The sequence below is a fragment of the Meles meles genome, chromosome 13 (assembly GCF_922984935.1).
Source record: "Meles meles chromosome 13, mMelMel3.1 paternal haplotype, whole genome shotgun sequence".
In the NCBI taxonomy this organism is placed as follows: domain Eukaryota; kingdom Metazoa; phylum Chordata; class Mammalia; order Carnivora; family Mustelidae; genus Meles; species Meles meles.
Genome location: NC_060078.1, coordinates 11,932,729 through 11,952,500, shown reverse-complemented (window position 1 = coordinate 11,952,500; position 19,772 = coordinate 11,932,729). Strand labels below are relative to the sequence as shown.

Genomic DNA, 19,772 nt, shown 5'->3' with positions numbered 1-19,772 from the left:
CCTGGGCTCCTTCACCAACCACATTCCAGGTGTCTCTGTTAGTGTGGCTGCTGTTGGCTCAGTTCATTTTTTTTTTTTTTTTTATTTTCTTTATTATGTTCAGTTAGTCAGCATATAGTACCTCATTAGCTTTTGATGAAGTGATCAACGATTCATCAGCTGCCTATAACACGCAGGGCTCATCACCACGTGTGCCCTCCTTAATACCATCACTTGGTTCCCCATCCCCCCCCCACCCTCCTAACCCCTCCCCCCCCACCGTAACCCTCTGTCTGGTTCCCGGAGTCCAGAGTCTCTCATGGCTCGTCCATCTCCCTAAACGAAGAAGTATGTCCCTTCAAATAATGGTTGGTTTTGTTTTGTTTTGTTTTGTTTTCTTAAATTCTAACACACTCTTTACTCACAATGACAGTAAGTCTATCCTGGCCTGCTTCAACAGCAGCAGGGTAAGGAAGCGCTCGCATCACCCCACGGTTGATCCGATTGGGACATTCCGCTCGTGAAAATAACTAGGCTGCAACTCAGCTGAGTTATTGCAGATGATTAATTACCAGGTATTTGTCTCAGTAATCTTTCGGCATTAGCTCTGATTATAACCCAGAATAAAACCCTTTTGCGTGTGTCTGCTTAGTCGAGTCACAGAGAAATGGCCTAAATGAGGAAGACTCATTTTCTTCCTGTCGATGATCTCAGCCATTGCTAAGAAGAGAAGATGTCCCATCGTTTCTTGACATGTTAAATTAAACTACTTATCAGTACGCTGATCTGCAGTTCAAGGACCAGTGGTGGGGGCGGAGTCTGGGCGGCTCAGTCAGTGAAGCGGCTGCCTTCAGCTCAGGTCACGGTTCCAGGGTCCTGGGATCGAGCCCCGCATTGGGCTCCCTGCCCGGCAGGAAGCCTCTTTTTCCCTCTCCCACCCCCCCTGCTTATGTTCCGTCTCTCTCTGTCAAATTAATAAATAAAATCTTTTTTAAAAAAAAAAGGACTGATCATTGAAGCCTTTGAATGTGATTATAGAAGCTTACAAAGTTTTCTGCAGACTCCGTATCTTTCCACCCTCCAAAGAAAGACAAAAACTAGGGAAAAAGAAAAAATGGTCTTCCCTGTGGTTCCTATTTCCTTATGGAAGAACAAGGGTTTTATGGGCTGTATCATATGCACATCACTCCAGGTGGTATGAAAGAATGTTCTACCCAGCTAGAAGTTGAGGGTTGGTGACTGTGTGTTCTGGGAGGAGTGGGAGGGGCTGGTGGCATTGAGACATCCTGGGCCACGTTTCCATTCTGCTTCCAGCTCTTTCTTCCCTGTCCACCAAGCCTGTTGGATTTGCTTCCGAATTTGGGGGAAGAATCCTGGATGGAACATGTAGGAAAGAGTTCTTAAAAGTTGTAGATCGTACTGACGTTAGAATGAAGTTGTGATATTGCCAGGAAAAGAAAAAAAACAATAAATGCAGATGTTGGATCATGCCAAAGATCTTGTCAAGAGTGTGGATTGTCTCCCACAGAACCGAGATGTGGCTTCTGATTCTGGTGGCGTATTTGTTCCAAAGAAATGTGAATTCAGGATATATGCCAACGAAAGCCGTGGATCCAGAAGCATTCATGAATATTGTAAGTTGGGATTTTTCTGTGTTTGGGGGGGAAAGAAAGTGACTCACATGCTCACTTTTGCATCTGTGTATTTTCTGCATTATATATTATATTTCTATGTGGTGGTGATTTTTGCTGGCAGAGCGTAGACATAAATAAGCTTGTCAAACTGGGAGGAACGCTAACCTGGGTACGGGTCAACAGCCTTCATCCTCCTTGAAGAAATTTGGTAGACTCGGGTGAATGACTTAATCCCTTTGCCCCAAGCACAATGTAAATTTTTCTTGGATTCTTCAGTTCAATGTAGGAGCGGAGAAATCATTGTGGTATCTTAAGCCACTCCCAGGCCCTGGGCAATTCCACTCCAGCTGTGATTTTTACCCCTTCCCTATTTGCTCCTAAGCATCCATTCTTCATACCCTCCTTCGGACTGGGACCTCAGTCAACTGGCAAGAAGGAGGCCTTTGTAAAATCTAGAGAGGGCATCATGCACGTAAGACTCATGAATGATGCAACGTCCTTTTAGGTAACCCGGAGGGTTGGGCTTACTTTCAAGTTGTGGGTTGAGTTTGGGAATGCCCGCCGTCTAGTTAGACTCACCCCATGGCAGACACGGTGATCAAAAGCTGTCGAAGTACGGCCGGATCAGTGGGTGGGATCATCCCCATTTTTCAAAGCCAAGGACCTGAGAACAAGGGGCTGTAAGCAACTTCAGTTAGGCCTCACCCCTGGCAGGTAGAAGAACCACAGTTTAGATCCGGGCCTGTCTGGACAAAAAGCTCATAATTGTAACCAACGTGCAATCAGTCCTCCCGGGTGAGAAGAGGCTCCCACCGGCTTGCCGGCCCTGGGAGGATCCTGTACACATTCCTCTGAGTTACTGCATGGAGGCAGTGTCTTCAACTGGAGGCAGAACCGGTCTCCCCAAGCCTCACCCACTGGGTGTGCCGAGCACTGGGCGCTGTTGGGGCTTCAGGAACCCTAACACCAAAACCCACTGAGTCAGACTCTGCCATTGACTGTTTATGCCTGGAGAGGCAAAGTAAAATAGGAAATCCATATAATTACTGGTGTACATTCGACAATAGAATAACGAGCCGTTCAGAGCCAAAATGGGTTTGATTCTGTAGATTGATTTATATGGATATAATCTAGACTGTATTTGGGGTTACAACTGGCCTCTTGCTTGAGTCTTTCTAGCTAGTGTTAATTGAGCACCTAGCAGTCCCTTGTTGGTGTGCTAGTCAGTGATGTTCCAAAGACATCTATGAACGCCAAAAGACCCGAGTTCGGAACTTCCAGTCCAGCAGGGAAAATAGACCCTCCATTACTAATTACGATAGCAGTGAAATCAAAGATGAAAACATAGAAGACGGGGACCTAATCCAGGGAATTCAGGAAAGTTTTTCTGGAAAAAGATCTCTTAAGCAGAAGTCTGCAACTGAATGGGAGTTACTTGGGAAGGTGGGGGTGATTTTTAATTCTAGTAGTCACTATTGCTCATTGAATACCGACTACGTGCCAGGTAACCTAGTGAGCATTCTAGGTGCATTATCTCTTCACATTCCTTGCCAGAACCCCAGGGAGTAAAGGCCATGGGTATAGCTGAATTGCAGATGAACAAACTAAAGAACACAGACAGGTTAAGTAATTTTTCCAAGATCACACAGCTGGTTTGTGTATTAGTGTTAGAACCGGGAATACAACTCAAGCAGGGGACCTCAAGGGCCTTTCTCTTAACTTCTATGCCCCTTTTCACCAGGCACTACACTGGGCGTTTCACACCTGACTTTCTCCTCACGGACCTGTTAAAGCTGAGAGAAGTGATTCTCTCCTCTGGGTGATGACAGTGAGCAGGAACAGGGAGGCTACTGAGGAGATTTCTGAAGCTTCCTGTTTTACAAAGAGTTTCTATGTGTAATATCTGTGTAGAGTAGGGGTCCTTAAACAGGGGTCTACAGATAGGCAACCTAAACCCCCTAAAAGGAGATACAAAATGTGTCAAAAAAAAAAAGTCCCCGTGTCCATGTGTGTATCCATTTTTATCGGTCTCCTCAAATTCTCTGAGGGCTCCCTGACCTAAAAATATTGTGCTTCTTAGAGCTGAAAAGGGCCGCAGAGAACTTGTGGCCTGAAGGTTCTCCGAAGCTGTCCTGGGAAGAATGCCTCGTTGACTTCATTGCAATTATCTGGTCCCATATCTGAAGTGAGCTGAGGAAACTGTACCTCTAAGTGCCCCCAGAAAATTCCGGCATGCACCCAGGCTTTGAAATCGGGGTTCTGGTCTAGTGGTTCTTAAACATTAGAGTGAATCAGAATGTCCAAAGACGTTTGTTAAAGCACAAATTGCTGGGCCCCCTCCTCAGAGTTTCCAATTCAATCCTTTTGGTTCAGGGCCCACACTTTGAGAACCATTGTTCTAGTCCATTCTCTACATTAAAGGCAAAGAAAATGAGTATTAGAGAGGGCTGGTTAGTTCTTCTAAGACAACATTAGTAAATGGGGAAAAGAAGGGACTCCTTTCTCTATCTTCCAGAGTCAAGGAATCTCTGTGTTACTTTTGGATCATTGAGAGTATAGCCATACAGAACCGAACTCAAAAGACACTGTTTTTTCCTTAGAGTGAAATCATCCGGCATCAAGGTTATCCTTGTGAGGAGTACGAAGTTGTGACAGAAGATGGGTACATCCTTTCTGTTAACAGAATTCCTCAAGGCCTAGAGCAACTTAAAAAGACAGGTATGGTTCAACCCCATGCCATCCCAACATGGCAGCCCTCTCTATAGCAGTGATTTCCTTGTGGTGTGAGTGTGTCGAGGGGAGTCTGGATTCTTGTTATGGACTGGAACCCATTGTTTGGGCCAAAAGATAGCTTCACTCCTCCCATCCTCCCCATCACCACCACCCCAATGATCCCAAATATCTCCAATGGTCTCAAAGAAACATAGGGTTTGCTTTAAAAAGAAAAAAAAAAGACCTTCAAGAAAGATCCATTTCTTGACCCATTCCCCAAACCCCTCTTATACAGATATTCTAGAATATCCACTGATGGTCTCTTGAAGAGACCATACCAACCCCTGCTCATGGAGAATGCAAACTCCAGTATGGCACCTGGCACCCACCACTGCATACTCTGTATTCCCCATCCAAAAAGCACTTCAAGTATTTGGGATGTTGCCAGCTTTTTTTTTTTTTTAAGATTTTATTTATTTATTTGACAGAGAGAGATCACAAGTAGGCGGAGAGGCAGGCAGAGGGAGAGAGAGGAAGGAAGCAGTCTCCCTGCTGAGCAGAGAGCCCAATATGGGGCTCGATCGCAGTACCCTGGGATCATGACCCGAGCCCAAGGCAGAGGCTTTAACCCACTGAGCCACCCAGGTGCCCCTGTTGCCAGCTTTTTGCTGAGGTTTTTTTTTTTTTTTTTAAAGAAATCAGACAATAGATACACTTCTTTAATTTTTTGATACATTTCTTCATGGAATCCCATTTTTTTCTGTATGAGATTTTCAGCTACTGCGGGCTTTTTAAAAATATTCACATTCTCTACCAACGAAAGTGTGCTCAAGTCCTTTGAATCCTTTAGCTCAACATTTATAGCAGCAACTATAGTATTTACCATGAGTACAGATAATAGTTTCATACCGTGTTCTTTGCAAACACAGCTAGGATGCCATGTGCTTTAATTGCATTAGTCTCGCTTAACTTTCACAATAATCTGAAGAAACTGGTGCTCACAGAGGTTAAATAACTTGCCGAGAAGGCCTATGCTAGCACTTGCTAGAATATTGCAAAACCTGTGTTCAAATCAAGACCTGTCTGCCACTCTAGCCCACGTCCTTCATTAAGACCCGACACGGCCGGCGAAGGCTATCCTCTTTGGTGTAAACGAGCTTCAAGGTTCTGTTTTATTCTAATTTATATGTGTGCAGCTCTTTGAAAACCAGCTTTTTTTTTTTTTTCCTAATATACCTCCTGCACAGCTGTGCTTTCTATAAGCCCAGCCTGCTCCAACCTTGGTACGTTTGAAGCAGCCCCTTGCCACCTACTAGGGTTTGGCTCCTTATGCTGCTTACATTCCCTACAGCGCTTACCCCTTAGTATAATAGATAATTTGCTGGTTTATTATCAGTCTCCCGCAACCAGAATGTAAACTCCCTGGGAGCTGGGACTTTATCAATTTTATTGAAAGCTGTACAGCCGGTGCCTAAAAGAATGCCACGCACAGGGCACCTGGGTGGCTCAGTCAGTTAAGCCAGTGCCTTCAACTCAGGTCATGATCCTGGAGTCCCAGGATCAAGTCCCGCATCAGGCTCCCAGCTCTGCAGGGAGTCTGCTTCACCCTCTGCTACCCTCTCATGCTCTCTCTTACTCGCTCTTTCAAATAAATAAATAAAGTCTTAAAAAAAAAAAAAAAAGAATGCCACGCACATTCTAGATGCCAATAAATCTGTGTGGAATGAATGAGCGAATGAATTTTATACCAATAAACAGAGAGCCTGGAGATGCAAAGAGAACTTTTTGCTGAGCCCCACAAATCGTAGGAGGTAAGCGAGGCACAGCTTTTCCAAGCAATCGAGTGACTGTGGCGGTGCCAGAACTCACGGGTCACCTGCACCCCTTTTCATGGATGGAGACTCTGTTCTCACATCCTGTTTACTTACACTGTTCACTCATAACCCCCAGAGTCCGGGAGTTCAACACACCTATCCATCTGCCCTTTGGGTCCAGTTGGTGCAGAATACTCCCCTCTAGTGGCCAGCATTGTCCCTGCACCTCCCATTTGGCCTCAAGGAAAAAATCGCCCCGTAGGCTGGGTCATATCCTGATCCCTTTCACTAAAAAGTAGGATGGATGTTCTCTTTTATCATCACAATACATCTATCAAGAAATTAGGAAATTAACTCTTATGGATATTAGTAGCTACTGCATAGCCCATATTCATACGTTTTCAGTCATACCAAAGTCCTTTGTATTTGATCTTCCTTCTGGTCAGTTGTCTTGTCCAAGGTCATATGCCACATTTAGTCTTCATGACTTTTTGTTTCCTTTATGAACTGAAACAAATTTCTCAAGTTTTGTCTCTTTTGACCTTGATATTTTTAAAGAGTCAGGGGCACGAGCGATCTTGGGTCCCCGAGACCCTGACCCGAGCTCATGACCTGAGTCAATATTAAGAGTCAACACTTAACCGACTGAGCCACCCAGGTGCCCCTAGACTCACACATTCTTAATTTATTCACTGGGATATGATTTATTGGTATCGTTATTTATTTTGAATCTCAAATTTTCCCATATTTGAGCAGTGGGAGCTCCTTCAGATGGCTTGTGAATTTTTTTGACATGAAGGGCCTGTAATCATTAAATCATTATACATATAATACCTATGGCAAATACATATATATATAATTATAATATGATTACATATACATATGTAATTATGTAATATATAATTATATTTATAATTACATAATTACCTTAATCATTAGACTATGCTATGTCCTGGCCACTTCCAATATCCTCAGCCCAGACACACCAAGTGAGAGTAAGAACTACAGGAAGGCAACAACGGAAGCCGAACTCAACCGATCGTTTCTCTACACCAGGCATCGTCGTTTCTGCTCCCTGTGCACTACTTTACCTAGTCTTAACAAAAATCCTGTTTTTCTGATAAGGAAATCGAGACACAGACAGGTTAAGTGACCAACTAATATAATCAATCTAGCAAACAGCTAAATCAAAATTTGAACACGGGTCTGTGGAACTTGAAGGCACTTGCACACAAGAGGGTAACAAGGAAGGTGGAGAACATGTCTAATGGCTGAAATTCTCTTGCACGTAGGACCGAGGCCGGTGGTGTTCCTGCAGCATGGCCTGCTTGGGGACGCCAGCAACTGGATCTCCAACCTGCCCAACAATAGCCTGGGCTTCATTCTGGCAGATGCCGGTTTTGACGTGTGGATGGGGAACAGCAGGGGGAGCACCTGGTCTCGGAAACACAAGACCCTCTCCGTAGACCAAGATGAGTACTGGGCTTTCAGGTATACCGAGTGGAGGTGGACACGGATGTCTTGGGGAGAACGGGGTAAAGAATAGGGTTTCTAGCATTTGGATAATTTACTTTGGATGCATCCTCTTGGTAGAGAGCCCCCAACTGCTTTAATTAGGGGGAAGTAGTGGGAAGGATGGGTTTCCCCAGTAGAAGAATGGGCCTGGCTAGTAGGCCTGGCTATTAATGGCAGTTGGTGTCAGGTAGTTGAGAGAAGGTACGTAGGTCCATGTCCTTGTAAATGCATATCCTGGAAGAAACTCCCCCACCCCCCGAATAATGACAAGGACATGTACCCCCAGAAAGAGATGAGATCAGGCAACATTAGAGATATCAGGGAAACTATTAAGCCCTAGGGATTATCAATTTGGCTGATACATATCTCACAGTTTTTAATGTTTTTGTGTAAATTACTTATCGGCATTTAACCTGCTCTTTATCTCAACCTATATCAGAGAAGGGCCCTGCGGCATTTTTAATCCTTTCCATACAAATGAATCTGTAAGGCCGGGTGCTGTTCCAATAACTACACAGCAGGACATTTCTACTAGGAGGCAGGTCACGTGCTCAGTATATATTGAGGATGATTATCGCTCTGTGATACTACCTGGAGAAAACAGCAGGATGCAAAAAGTCCAAATGGTCTGTGAGCCCAGAGGCCCCCATGTGTCACAGAGGTGAAACAAGTCCATCCTGAGGGGCATGGTCACAAGCTACTGGGGTTGATGACACGGGGGGCTTGTTTGTAAACCCCAGGGGCTTCTTTCATTGTTTCTGATTATAATTTTTCATGTAACTTTGTCTTTTCCCCCTTATAGTTATGATGAGATGGCTAGGTTTGACCTTCCTGCAGTCATAAACTTTATTTTGCAGAAAACTGGCCAGGAAAAGATCTATTATGTCGGCTACTCACAGGGCACCACCATGGGTAGGTTCGATGGAGAGCAGGTTTGTATAGTCAGGGACATGGGTGTATGGCCCTCGGCAGTGCCTGGGGTCTGGCACCCGACCTTCTCTCAGCTCTGGCCCTGTCTTCTTCGGCGACTCTTCGGGGGCTGTGGAAGCCAGGGACTGAAGAAGCAGAAGGAGGCAGGCAGAGGTGGGATTAGATCACAGCTGGCTCTACCACGTCTTCGGAGAATGTCCTCAAGTGATTTGTCCATCGCCTGTGGTCCCAGTTTCCTCATCCACAAAATGAAGAGAGTAACTTCCTCGTAGGGGAATTAGAGGTGTTCGAACTATTCAGGGACAATATGGATCCTCTCTGTGAGGCAGGGGTTTTTGTCTAAGACATAAATCTAAGTGCAGTTTCTGGCCCAGACAGTGCACTCGATCCCATTAAACAGGAAGAATGATCATTACACAACAGACAGGGCAGCTGGAGGATTTCATTCAAGCCTTTTTCCTTCCCTTCTATGGCCAATGTCTGGAATTTCATGCTGTTGTCCTTCTGCTTGTGGTGAATTTGTGAGAAACCTTAACTCACGGCCCCTGCTGGGTACAGGTCATCGCCGGGGAGAGGGGAGTGGAGGCTGTGTCCTCTGGCTCTCTCTCAGATCAAAGCCCGCAGGAAAAGTGTGTTTGGCTTAGACCGGGACAAGGAGGGATGCAGCAAGTGCCACGAGGAGAAGGCTCTCCTGGGAGGGCGGAGAGCACTCTTTGCCTTCACCCTGAGCCAAACCCAAAGGGGAAGGCCAAGGTATGGGATTCTGAGGAGACAGGGGAGCACACCCTCCCTGGAACTCAGGGCAGGAGTTCAGTGGACTTATTTTTATTTGGTGCTCTCTTCTGGCAAGCAAAAAGGGTCTGCCTTTCACATTTTCCTCTCTGGATTTTCCAATAACATGAACTGTCTCTGGGGATGACACGTCTCACCACAACCCTCACAGAAAGCAATTTGGGGTGTTAATACCTGCTTCTGCTCTAATGGCTGGAGGCATCTGAGATTCTCTTTGCTCTACACTCAAATTGTCCAGCTTGACATTAAGACAAGGGTGCTGATGATGAACCAAATGCTCTTTTGAGACGTGAAAGGGGACAAAAAAGCATAATAGGATTCTTCTAGTCATCAACCATGGAGCTGCTTCGATGGAGGACTTATACTAGGTTTGCATAAAGAAAAAGTATCGCTGGGAGAAGTCAGCTAGAGTTCTCAAACTTGACATTCGAGGGGAGTTCTAATAGGGTCACAATCCATCTGGAATAGAGTTTAATGGAGTTCCAACTCAGGCCTACTGATGGTACAGCTGGGAGGGCAAGAGGAACGAGTCACTCTCGGGCCTGCCTTTGCATGTGGCTGCCAAGCCTGATCACGTGGAGGGAACAGTGGGGGAGGACACTTTCTTCAGGAATACTCACTCACCTCGGGGAACTGAAGGAAGTCACGTGATACTGGTCCTCCCCTGCCCAGCTCCCCTCCCCCTCAAGCTGCAAATACAGCCTAGACAGGGAGTTCACGGATGTAGAGTATTTCAAATACAGTGACCAAGCTGTGGCTTTACATGATAGCCTTTTTTTTCTCGCCAAGGCTCCACAGAGATGGTCCCCACGTGCTGGTAACTCAGAGACTTTCACAGGCATAGAAACTGAGGTACAGACTGAGTTATCCAGGGTCCCAGACCTGGTCTATGACAAAAATAGGAGCTGGGACCCAGTTCAGTAGATAGCTTGTCTATTAGATCATGGTGCAGTAAGGGTTCCAGAAAAGGTAGGCATCAAGGAGGCCAGTGGAAATCCTGCTATCCCAACACCCATGATACTATAGAACCTGCTTGTTACTGATAAATAAGGCAATTTCTCTCATTCTCAATTTCATTCACTCTGAAGTAGAGATCTGTTAAAAGTACCTCACGAGAGTCTAAGAATTCAATGAGGTAAGAACCACAAAAGTGCCCTGAGAAGTGTCCAGCACATAGTTACTTCTCTGAATATATGTTTTCTCAAAGTCTGTACCATTAGACTCAATAGTTTAATTCAGTAATGCAGGGAGAACCTACTAGCTGGAAGGTAGATGCCAGGTGTCATAGGGAACACTGAGACGTGTGGCTGCTGGTGTTTTCCCCATCAAGGAGCTCATACTTTCCTAGGACAGTTGAGATAAAATCACTCATAGTTACTGAAATAACTTGATAAGAGTACAATCAGCATCTTATGGATTCTAGGATACACAGTATCCACACTGACCTGTCTCTTCTCTTCTAGGCTTTATTGCTTTTTCCACCATGCCAGAGCTGGCTCAGAAAATCAAAATGTATTTTGCATTAGCGCCCGTAGCCACTGTTAAACACGCAAAAGGCCCTAGTGCCAAATTTTTGTTGCTTCCAGATATGATGATCAAGGTACGTGACTCCCCAGATAATTCCTTGTCTGCATAGAAGAGTCCTCCAACCCAGTTCGCTAAGACATACAGACAGTCCCGACTCACAATAGCTCGACTTCACAGCCTTCTGACTTAATGATGGTGCAAAAGTGGTACACTTTTAGCAGAAATCATACTTAGAATTTTTTTAAGATTTTTTTAAATGTTTTTTTATTTATTTGACAGAGAGTAGGCAGAGGCAGGCAGAGAGAGAGAGAGAAGCAGCCTCCCTGCTGAGCAGAGAGCCCGACGCAGGGCTCGATCCCAGGACCCTGAGATCACGACCCGAGTCGAAGGCAGAGGCTTTAACCCACTGATCCACCCAGGTGCCCCTGAATGTTGATCTTTTCCTGGTGTGATGTTGGAGACAAACCTCTCTCGTGAGGTTGGCAGCAGCCACAGCTCCCAGGTTTTGACTTACCGATATTTGCAAGTTAGAATGGACTTATTGGGGACATAACTCCATTATCAGTTTTGGCAGGTCTGTATGCTTTTAAACTAGATACACTTCTTTTTCACTGTAACATAATGACTATGATTCCATGTCATATTTTAACAGGGACTGTTTGGCAAGAAGGAATTTCTGTACCAGACCAGATTCTTCAGACAGTTTGCTATTTACCTGTGTGGTCAGATGATTATGGATCAGATTTGTAGCAACGTCATGTTACTTATGGGAGGATTTAATACGAACAACATGAACATGGTAAGTGGGAGCCTCATCAGTTCTTAGTTTTCCAGAAATCAAAACGAGGAGTGAGTCTTACCTCCTGAGAGCGAGCTAATGCCAGGGGAGACGTACTATGTCTTCTTCAAATTATACTAACGTGCAGAAAATACTTCAACGCAAGCTGAGTCAAGGCTGGCATGAGGGCTTTGCTAGATATAGACGTTATAGATGATGGATGGAAGAGGTCCGAAAGCCCCTTTACTACATGAGGTGACCGTATTCAGAAGAGAGAGCTGCCAGGCATCGTGGACCTCATCTTTCTCCTTGGGTCCTTCCAGTTTGTCGATTCATGGGACATCCCAGAGCTTCATTTGAGCTTCGGCATAGTTATCGTTGGTGGGGTCACCGTGGGGCTTCCTCAGAAAGCACACTTGGGGGCAAAAAAATAGTGTGCACAGCGATTTGGGGTTATACCCTTGGGATGGCACCAGGGAAGGGAAGGAAACAGGATTCGGTAGATTGAAAGCATCAAGCGGTGATGCAGCTGGATGTGAAGGTGGGGTGACCCTTCTAAGCTGTCCCAGGTTAGAGTGAGAGGGTCGGTCTCTATATTCTCTCCTCAAGCTGTCATTTGCTACAGATGTCACCAGGGGAGACCCCGGGCAGGGCAACTCTCTGCACATGGGGTGGCCCCCCAAGGAAGCCTAGCAGTGGGCTGCTATCTGCCAGCAGCCTCTCTAGAAGCTGGAGGAACACATCTTTCACTCCAGAAGATTTTTGTTCTTTTTTATTAATAATATGATCAATCGCTACCGTTTGATAAGCATTTGTTATGTGCCAGGCTGGTGCTTCCCTGTAACAGTCGTATGAGACAGGTATCATCAGTAGCCTCCTCTTGTAGACAAGTGTCCCGAGATCTCATGTATTCAGCTACTCCCAGGGAATGGCAGAGGTAGGATTTGAATCCAATGTAGTTCCCTTGTCCTTAATTATTCTGGCAAGGTTTTTATTTTTAAAGAAATCAGTTGTCTAAAGAGAAGCTCTTCTGAGATGACAAATACAGGTGCCTGGGGACACACTGAGTGGTATTTTTTATTTATGCACATGTGTATATTACTGTTCTGTGAATACTTGCTGATAACTTGATGATATTCCCAATTCTTAGTCTGACACCCTGCAGACTGGTCTGGCCAAGGCGCACGTCTTGTGGGTTTTCCATGCCCCACACACCACTTGTGTTCTGTTACAGAGCCGAGCAAACGTGTACATCGCTCATACTCTGTCGGGAACGTCTGTGCAAAATATCCTGCACTGGATCCAGGTAGGAGGGCTAACTCCGTCGTCCTTGCCGAGGGTCTCTGCATGCTTTGTCTAGAGCACTCAAAGCTTGTCTTTTGACAGCCAAGGTGTTATTTCACATTTGTTCCAGGATGGAATGTGATCTTGTCAATGCTGTTGCCACGTGATCCAGAACCCTAAATCTCTTTTCAGGAGATGGTGGCGGGGAGGGGAGGGTTGGCCCAAGGAATCCTCAGGGCACGTTGAGAGTGTGACTTCAGATGGTCCAAGTGAGACCTTCCTCTGCCTCTAGTCACCTCACAGACGAGGCCGGAGATCACGTTTCCGATCTCTTTCTGGGCTCCGCTGGCACAATGATCACATAGTAGTAAAAATGCAAAGAAGGCAGGACCTAATTCACAGGAGACCTTCGTGCTGCAGACTTCTCCCACAATCACCAGAGGGAGGGTCCCGACCACCAGTCACACCATCTGTCTCTGGGGGCTGTGGGCCCCTCCCGGATCACCCAGGACTCATGCAGGGGCAGTGCAGAAGCTAATTCCTGCATCACTATAAGGAAGCACTGTGCCTAATCTCGCTCCTTATAGACGACACTGAAGAGTGACCGATTTGCTGTGGAAATAAGGATGGAGATAAAGACAGAGAGCCAGAGCATAGTTAACCTTGGGTCCTCATCTACTCCAACCATAACCTCATTGAACAAAACCCGGAGGGCTCCGAATCCAAGAATACTGAGGGTGAAATTTAAAAATCACAAATATCAGTCCTGTTTGCTCTGAGGATTTAGAGCCTAGTTAAATTGTTCCTCTAAGGTCGTGGCTCTGTGCGTGTGTGAGTGTGTGTGCGTGTGTATGGGGGAGGGAGATCTTATAATCAAAAGGAACGAAGAAGTCTGCCTGGGTGAAATTCTGGTCACGCTCTCCTGGGATCACCGCACCGCAGGGCTCTAGGGGGCGCTCTCCCGTCGTAGTCTGCGGAGGTGCGCGGTTCAGCCACCTGATGGGTACCACGACAGGGATGCACTTTCAGGACTTGAAGGACAAGGTGGCAAGAGCGTCTCCAGTGCATCTTTCTCCCCCAAAGGGCCTACTCTCTTGCTCAGTTGCTTTCTCGAAGATTCTCTTAACACCGAAGGGAAGAGCAGCCTCAGCTTTTGCCCTCCCCTGGCTTGGCACCTGCTCGCCCCTCCCCCCACCCGTATCCAGGGACGCGTTTGAAGGCCATGTCCGTTTGTCTCCTTTTAGGCAATGAATTCTGGGGAACTCCGGGCATTTGACTGGGGGAGCGAGACCAAAAATCTGGAGAAAGGCAATCAGGTATGAAAATCGAACACATCCTTTTGAAATAAAAGGAAGGGAAATTATAATGACAGTTTTCTGTAGAGGCAGGAATAAAATACGAGCTCGGGCTTGACTCCATTTGAAAAGAGAAGTTCACAGCTTCTACGAGAGGCTTCCTGCTTTCATAAGAGGGTAGGAGAACTTTCCTGATAAGTCTGCCGCTGTGAACAGGGCCTCTGGGCTTCTAAGGAGTAAGGTGGTGCAGGTATAGTGAAGGGAAGAGTGTAGACTGTGGTGGTCGCTAGAAGGACTCTTTTAGGATCAAGAGATAAAAATAAAAAACAAAACCAGGAATGAAGATGGCAGGGGTGAGTTTCCTTCATGGCCCATAAAAGAGCAAGTAAGGGTTGCTTGTGAGTCCTGCCTCCATCTCCCACCTGTGGAGTCATGGATAGGCTGCTTTCGTTCTGCAGACTCTGATGTCTTTATCTTCAAAAATGATTGGACTGGGGTGCCTAGGTGGCTCAGTCGGTTAAGCATCCAACTCTTGATCTCAGCTCAGGTCTTGATCTCAGGATCATGAGTTCAAGCCCGGCATGGGGCTCCATGCTGGGCGTATGCAGCCTACTTAAAAGATTATTATTATTATTATTGGCCTAGATAATCCTTTTAAAAAGTTTTTATTTATTTATTTATTTATTTATTTGACACAGAGAGAGTACAAGCAGAAGGAGCAGCAGAGGGAGAAGCAGGTTCACCGCTGAGCAGGGAGCCCAATGCAGGGCTCCATCACAGGACCCTGGGATCCTGACCTGAGCTGAAGGCAGATGCTTAACTGACTGAGCCACCCAGGTCCCCCCAGGACTAGATAATCCTTAAGAGTTCTGCTGGTCACACTTTTAACACATCTGTCACTTGCAAGCGAGAAGTATGAAAAGTTATTACATTATCTAAGAAAATGCATAGCCAATGCTCTAGAATAAAATGAACAGGCATGGAGAGTCGGAAGGGGAAGTTATACTCCTCTGAGCAGAAAATCCCCACTGAAGATCATTGGTTAGCTTGTGTGTGAACACAAAGAAATTCTGACCACAGGAACACAAAGCCAGAGGGAGCCCAGCAGACAGAGGCCAACCTCTGAGAATCCTGGATCATACGTAACATCCACTCCCATCCATCAGTCTAGATACAAAAGCCTAGGAGATGGGACATACTGGGGAGTGCCCTGACTAGCAAACTCTCAGTCACAGGCATCTGCTACTTTTTTTTTTCTTTAAGATTTTATTTATTTATTTGACAGACATAGATCACACATAGGCAGAGCAGTAGGCAGAGAGAGAGAGAGGAAGTAGGCTCCCCGCTGAGCAGAGAGCCCAATGTGGGGCTCGATCCCAGGACCCTGAGATCATGACCCACTGAGCCACCCAGGCACCCCCATCTGCTACTTTTTATTAGGTCCTTCTTCAGCGTTTCCTAAAACATGTCTTTGGAGAAAGCATTCTGCCTCCAAGATGGTTTTCAATTACCAACATTAATGTTGTAAACTCTAGAGAGAGCAGCTCACACAATGTAGGCCCCAGGAAAGCAAAAGAAAACACGCATACAAAAAAAGGCATTCTAGAATCACAGCACCTTAGAGTTCGACCTGAATTCAGGTGCCCGTAAAATTAAAAATATGTATGACTTGTGCCGTAGAATGCTCCAAACTTTCATATCTAAGTTAGAGCATGAAAGGTGACTCTGATGGGGCGCCTGGGTGGCTCAGTGGATTAAGCCGCTGCCTTCGGCTCAGGTCATGATCTCAGGGTCCTGGGATCGAGCCCCGCATCAGGCTCTCTGCTCCACAGGGAGCCTGCTTCCTCCTCTCTCTGCCTGCCTCTCTGCCTGCTTGTGATCTCTCTCTCCGTCAAATAAATAAATAAAATCTTTAAAAAAAAAAAAAAAGAAAGGTGACTCTGATCAACTCTGTGTGTGTGTGGGCTTGGGGAGATTCCCCCCCACCCCAGACAGGCAAGTCTCCGGACCCCAGCTGGGTGTCCTGCTGTCTAGCTCAATCCTGACACTACCTGGAGAGAGCGTCAGAGTAAGGACTCGGTGTGCTAAGACTGCCCTCCAGTTCACACGCCGGTCTCAAGCCCAGGTTCTTCTTGTGCTTCTGACCCATCGGCTCAAAGATTCTAACAGCCCTCTCCTTGGGTTCTATTAATTTGCCAGGTTGGCTCACAGAACTCAGAGAGACATTTTACTTCCTAGATCACCCCTTTATTACAAAAGACCATAACTGAGGAGCAGCCAGAAGGAATAGGTACAGAGGACAAGGCATGGAGGAAGGGCAAGGAGTTTCCAGCTCTCTCCCAGCCCATGGCTTTCCCCAAATCTCCATGTGTTCGCCAACCTTCTTGAGGGTTTTTCTAGAGGCTTTATCACATAGGCATGATTGATTCAATTATTGGCCATTGGCGATTGAACTCAATGTCCAGCGCCCTCCTCTCCCTAGAGGTCGGAGGCAGCCCTGAAAGTTCCAACCCTCCAATCACAGGCTTGGCCCCACTGGCTCCACTTGGCTCCAATGGCCCCCATCCTTACATCAAGTCCAAAAGTCACCTCATTAACTTAAGAAAAGACATTTACTGACTCTCATCACTGGGTGAAATCCAAGAGTAAAGAGTTCTGTGCCAGAAATGGGGATAAAGTCCAAATATACACTCCTTATTGCAAATCACAATCTCAGGTTAGAACTCAAAATTCTTAGAAAGCCACAGAGTCAACCAGGACTCCTGGGTTGAAGCCTTGGTTCCTTGGTGGACTTTCTGAGAAGAATTGGGGCTCAACTTTACTGTGGAAAGTTCTGGATGCTTGATTAACCTCAGAGCTCAGCCAGCCGGTCTGATCAAGAAGCACCGTTTGAGTAAGAGAGATCATCGGTTCAGAATCCTAGATACCTTTCTTCAGGTGACAGGGACTGGAGCAAAAGTCTAATCATTACTTTCCCCCCCAACCCCCAGGCTCAAACCACCCTAGTTCTAGTGCTATTGACTTCCCCAGGTTTTGAGCTTGGCCTTCCTCAAGGCCTCTTTGCTCTCCCAGAAAGTCTCAATGAAGACCTAGCGACCTTCTCGGGGCTCCAATCTCTTGCCTTTCTCTCGAGAATATCTCTCCTTCTGACCCCTCTGAAATTTGTGAAATCAGCCTTTAAAAGGACAGGAACATTATCTTCTAAAGGCAATGGATGTGTTAAATATTTACTAATAGGGAGGAAAAGAATTGAAAATTCATGCTTAAGATGGAAGGCCACTTACATGGTTTGTCAGTTAACCTTGTAAGTGGTTACAAGTGTTATCCCCATTTTAGAGATGAAGAAACTGAGGCTAACCAACTGTACCTCCAAGTAGGGGCTGAACAGACACTCTGAATGCAGTCCCATTTGGCTGCAGCGCCCATGAACCTTTCTGCACAACACACGGCAGGTTGGCTTGAAATATAAGTCGTGGTCCAAATGTTACCAATAGCTAAAAACTCATTCCTTTTTTCTAGACAACTCCCATAAGGTACAAAGTCAGAGACATGACGGTCCCCACTGCAATGTGGTCCGGGGGTCAGGACTGGCTTTCAAATCCAGAGGACATGAAGACGCTGCTCTCCGAGGTAACCAATCTCATCTACCATAAGCACATTCCTGAATGGGCACATGTGGATTTCATCTGGGGCTTGGACGCCCCTCACCGTATGTACAATGAGATCATACATCTGATGAAGCAGGAGGACGCCAGCTTCTCCCAGGGAACATGCAGGGTCAGACTGTGAAGCATCTTGATACTGACGAGTCTTGGATGGGAGGGGGGCGGTCCCTGAATGGAGGATTTTCAGGATTTCGAGAACTGGAAACCTCCCATATGGGGAGGGGGGAGGAGCGGGGAGTAGTGGAAAAGGGAGGGCGAAGCTAGGGTACACATCTCTTCAGATTTCCTGTATTTGACATAAAACGGACATTTAAATTTTTTCCAACAAATTAAAATATGCATTGGGTGAACATAGGTTTCATGTGTTATTTTACATTATGTCATCCTGAAGAGTTGGTCTTACCTGACAACTTGAAATTAGCTAGGACTAATTAGCCAGGACATTAGCTATATGTCATTCAGGTAGGCCCCTTTACAATGTTAATTTTTTTCTAGAAGCCATATTTTTGGAACAGTCAAGAAAAAGGATGGATTGGGACAGAGACAGAAGTCTTGAATCTCTGAACTATTGTAACTATGACAAAATAAGGTAGACACTTTCACCTTAAGGCCAAATAGACATCACACTACCTCAGGAAGCTGAGCTGCTTAATTATTATTATTATTATTATTATTATTATTATTATTAACCTATAATGTGTTATTTGTTTCGTGGGTACAGGTCTGATTCATCAGTCTTACACAATTCACAGCACTCACCATAGCACATACCTTCCCACGAAGCTGAGCTGTCGTAAGAAAGAAAGAGAGAGAGAGAGTGGGAGGGAAAAAGAACAGTATGGACGAAATATATTTTAAGCATCATTAGAAAGGGCCAAGTTTTAGAGTTGAGTCTCAGAGGAAATAATCTGGTAAGATATTCAGTGACTTTCCACTAAGTACATTACACCTTGCATGAAGGATATCTATGGGTCAGTACCTAGTGCCAAGTCCAAGCTCATATGAGCGTTTACTGCCTGAGGCTACCAATGCCTGGCCCCGTTTCCTGCCTTCAAAAATTAAAAACCAGGAAGAAAGCTTTAGAAGGTCTTAAGCATAATGACATAAACAGTCACATATTCTGTCTTTGGATCTCGACAAGAGCCCAAACTCACCTACCAATCTGGATTTACGTCTTTAGAAAAATGGTCAACGTTCACGCAGTTTCAAAGATGACAGTTAACAGATTACATGAGTGAGAGCGTAATTTTGCAAACCAAATTGGAGGTATACTGGTGCGTCAAGTTCATGTTTATTCGATTCCCCAGAGCCACCTGGTGACCTCATTCAATGCAAATGTGTCTTAAATAATTTAAGAGACACTTAAGGGCTTCAGAATCTGGATCTACACCCTACTACATCCCTCTCAAAGCATGTACCTTAAGGCTCTGTACGTAGTTTGATAAATACCCGTGGATCAGATTTTCGTTAAACCCTTACTCTATTCAAGGATGGTAAATCTTTTCGGTAGACTGTTTGTTACCACAAATAGTGTGGTTTAGTCCATGGCAGAAGATATTAATGACCGTCTTACCTTGCAAAATTCAACCATTTTTTAAATGTGTTTATTTCTACTGGGTCTCATTGATGAAGGACTTATGAAATAATTTCAATATTCTCTCTCTCTCCCGGAATCATAACCCAGATACCACCCCACCCTATTGCTCTACTTCTTGTAAAGAAGTCCTTTGTCTAATAATGAACGATGCTATTTTAAATTTTACCAATGAACATAAACAGAATCAACAAGCCCAGTAGCTGCCGCACATTCACAGGAGAATCAGAAAAGGTGTTTTTGAATGAACGTC

The 19,772-nt window shown here is 45.5% G+C and overlaps 1 protein-coding gene across 1 annotated transcript; it reads left to right on the top strand.

Moving 5' to 3' along the window:
* Nucleotides 1-1,466: 1,466 nt before the first annotated feature.
* On the top strand, nt 1,467-19,367 carry LIPM (lipase family member M). The gene is made up of 9 exons (XM_046027824.1): nt 1,467-1,613; nt 4,214-4,331; nt 7,432-7,630; nt 8,457-8,566; nt 10,840-10,976; nt 11,556-11,702; nt 12,916-12,987; nt 14,210-14,281; nt 17,780-19,367. Exons 1-9 carry the CDS (start codon nt 1,467-1,469, stop codon nt 18,047-18,049), a joined length of 1,272 nt encoding a protein of 423 aa, XP_045883780.1. The 3' UTR covers nt 18,050-19,367.
* Nucleotides 19,368-19,772: the final 405 nt, after the last annotated feature.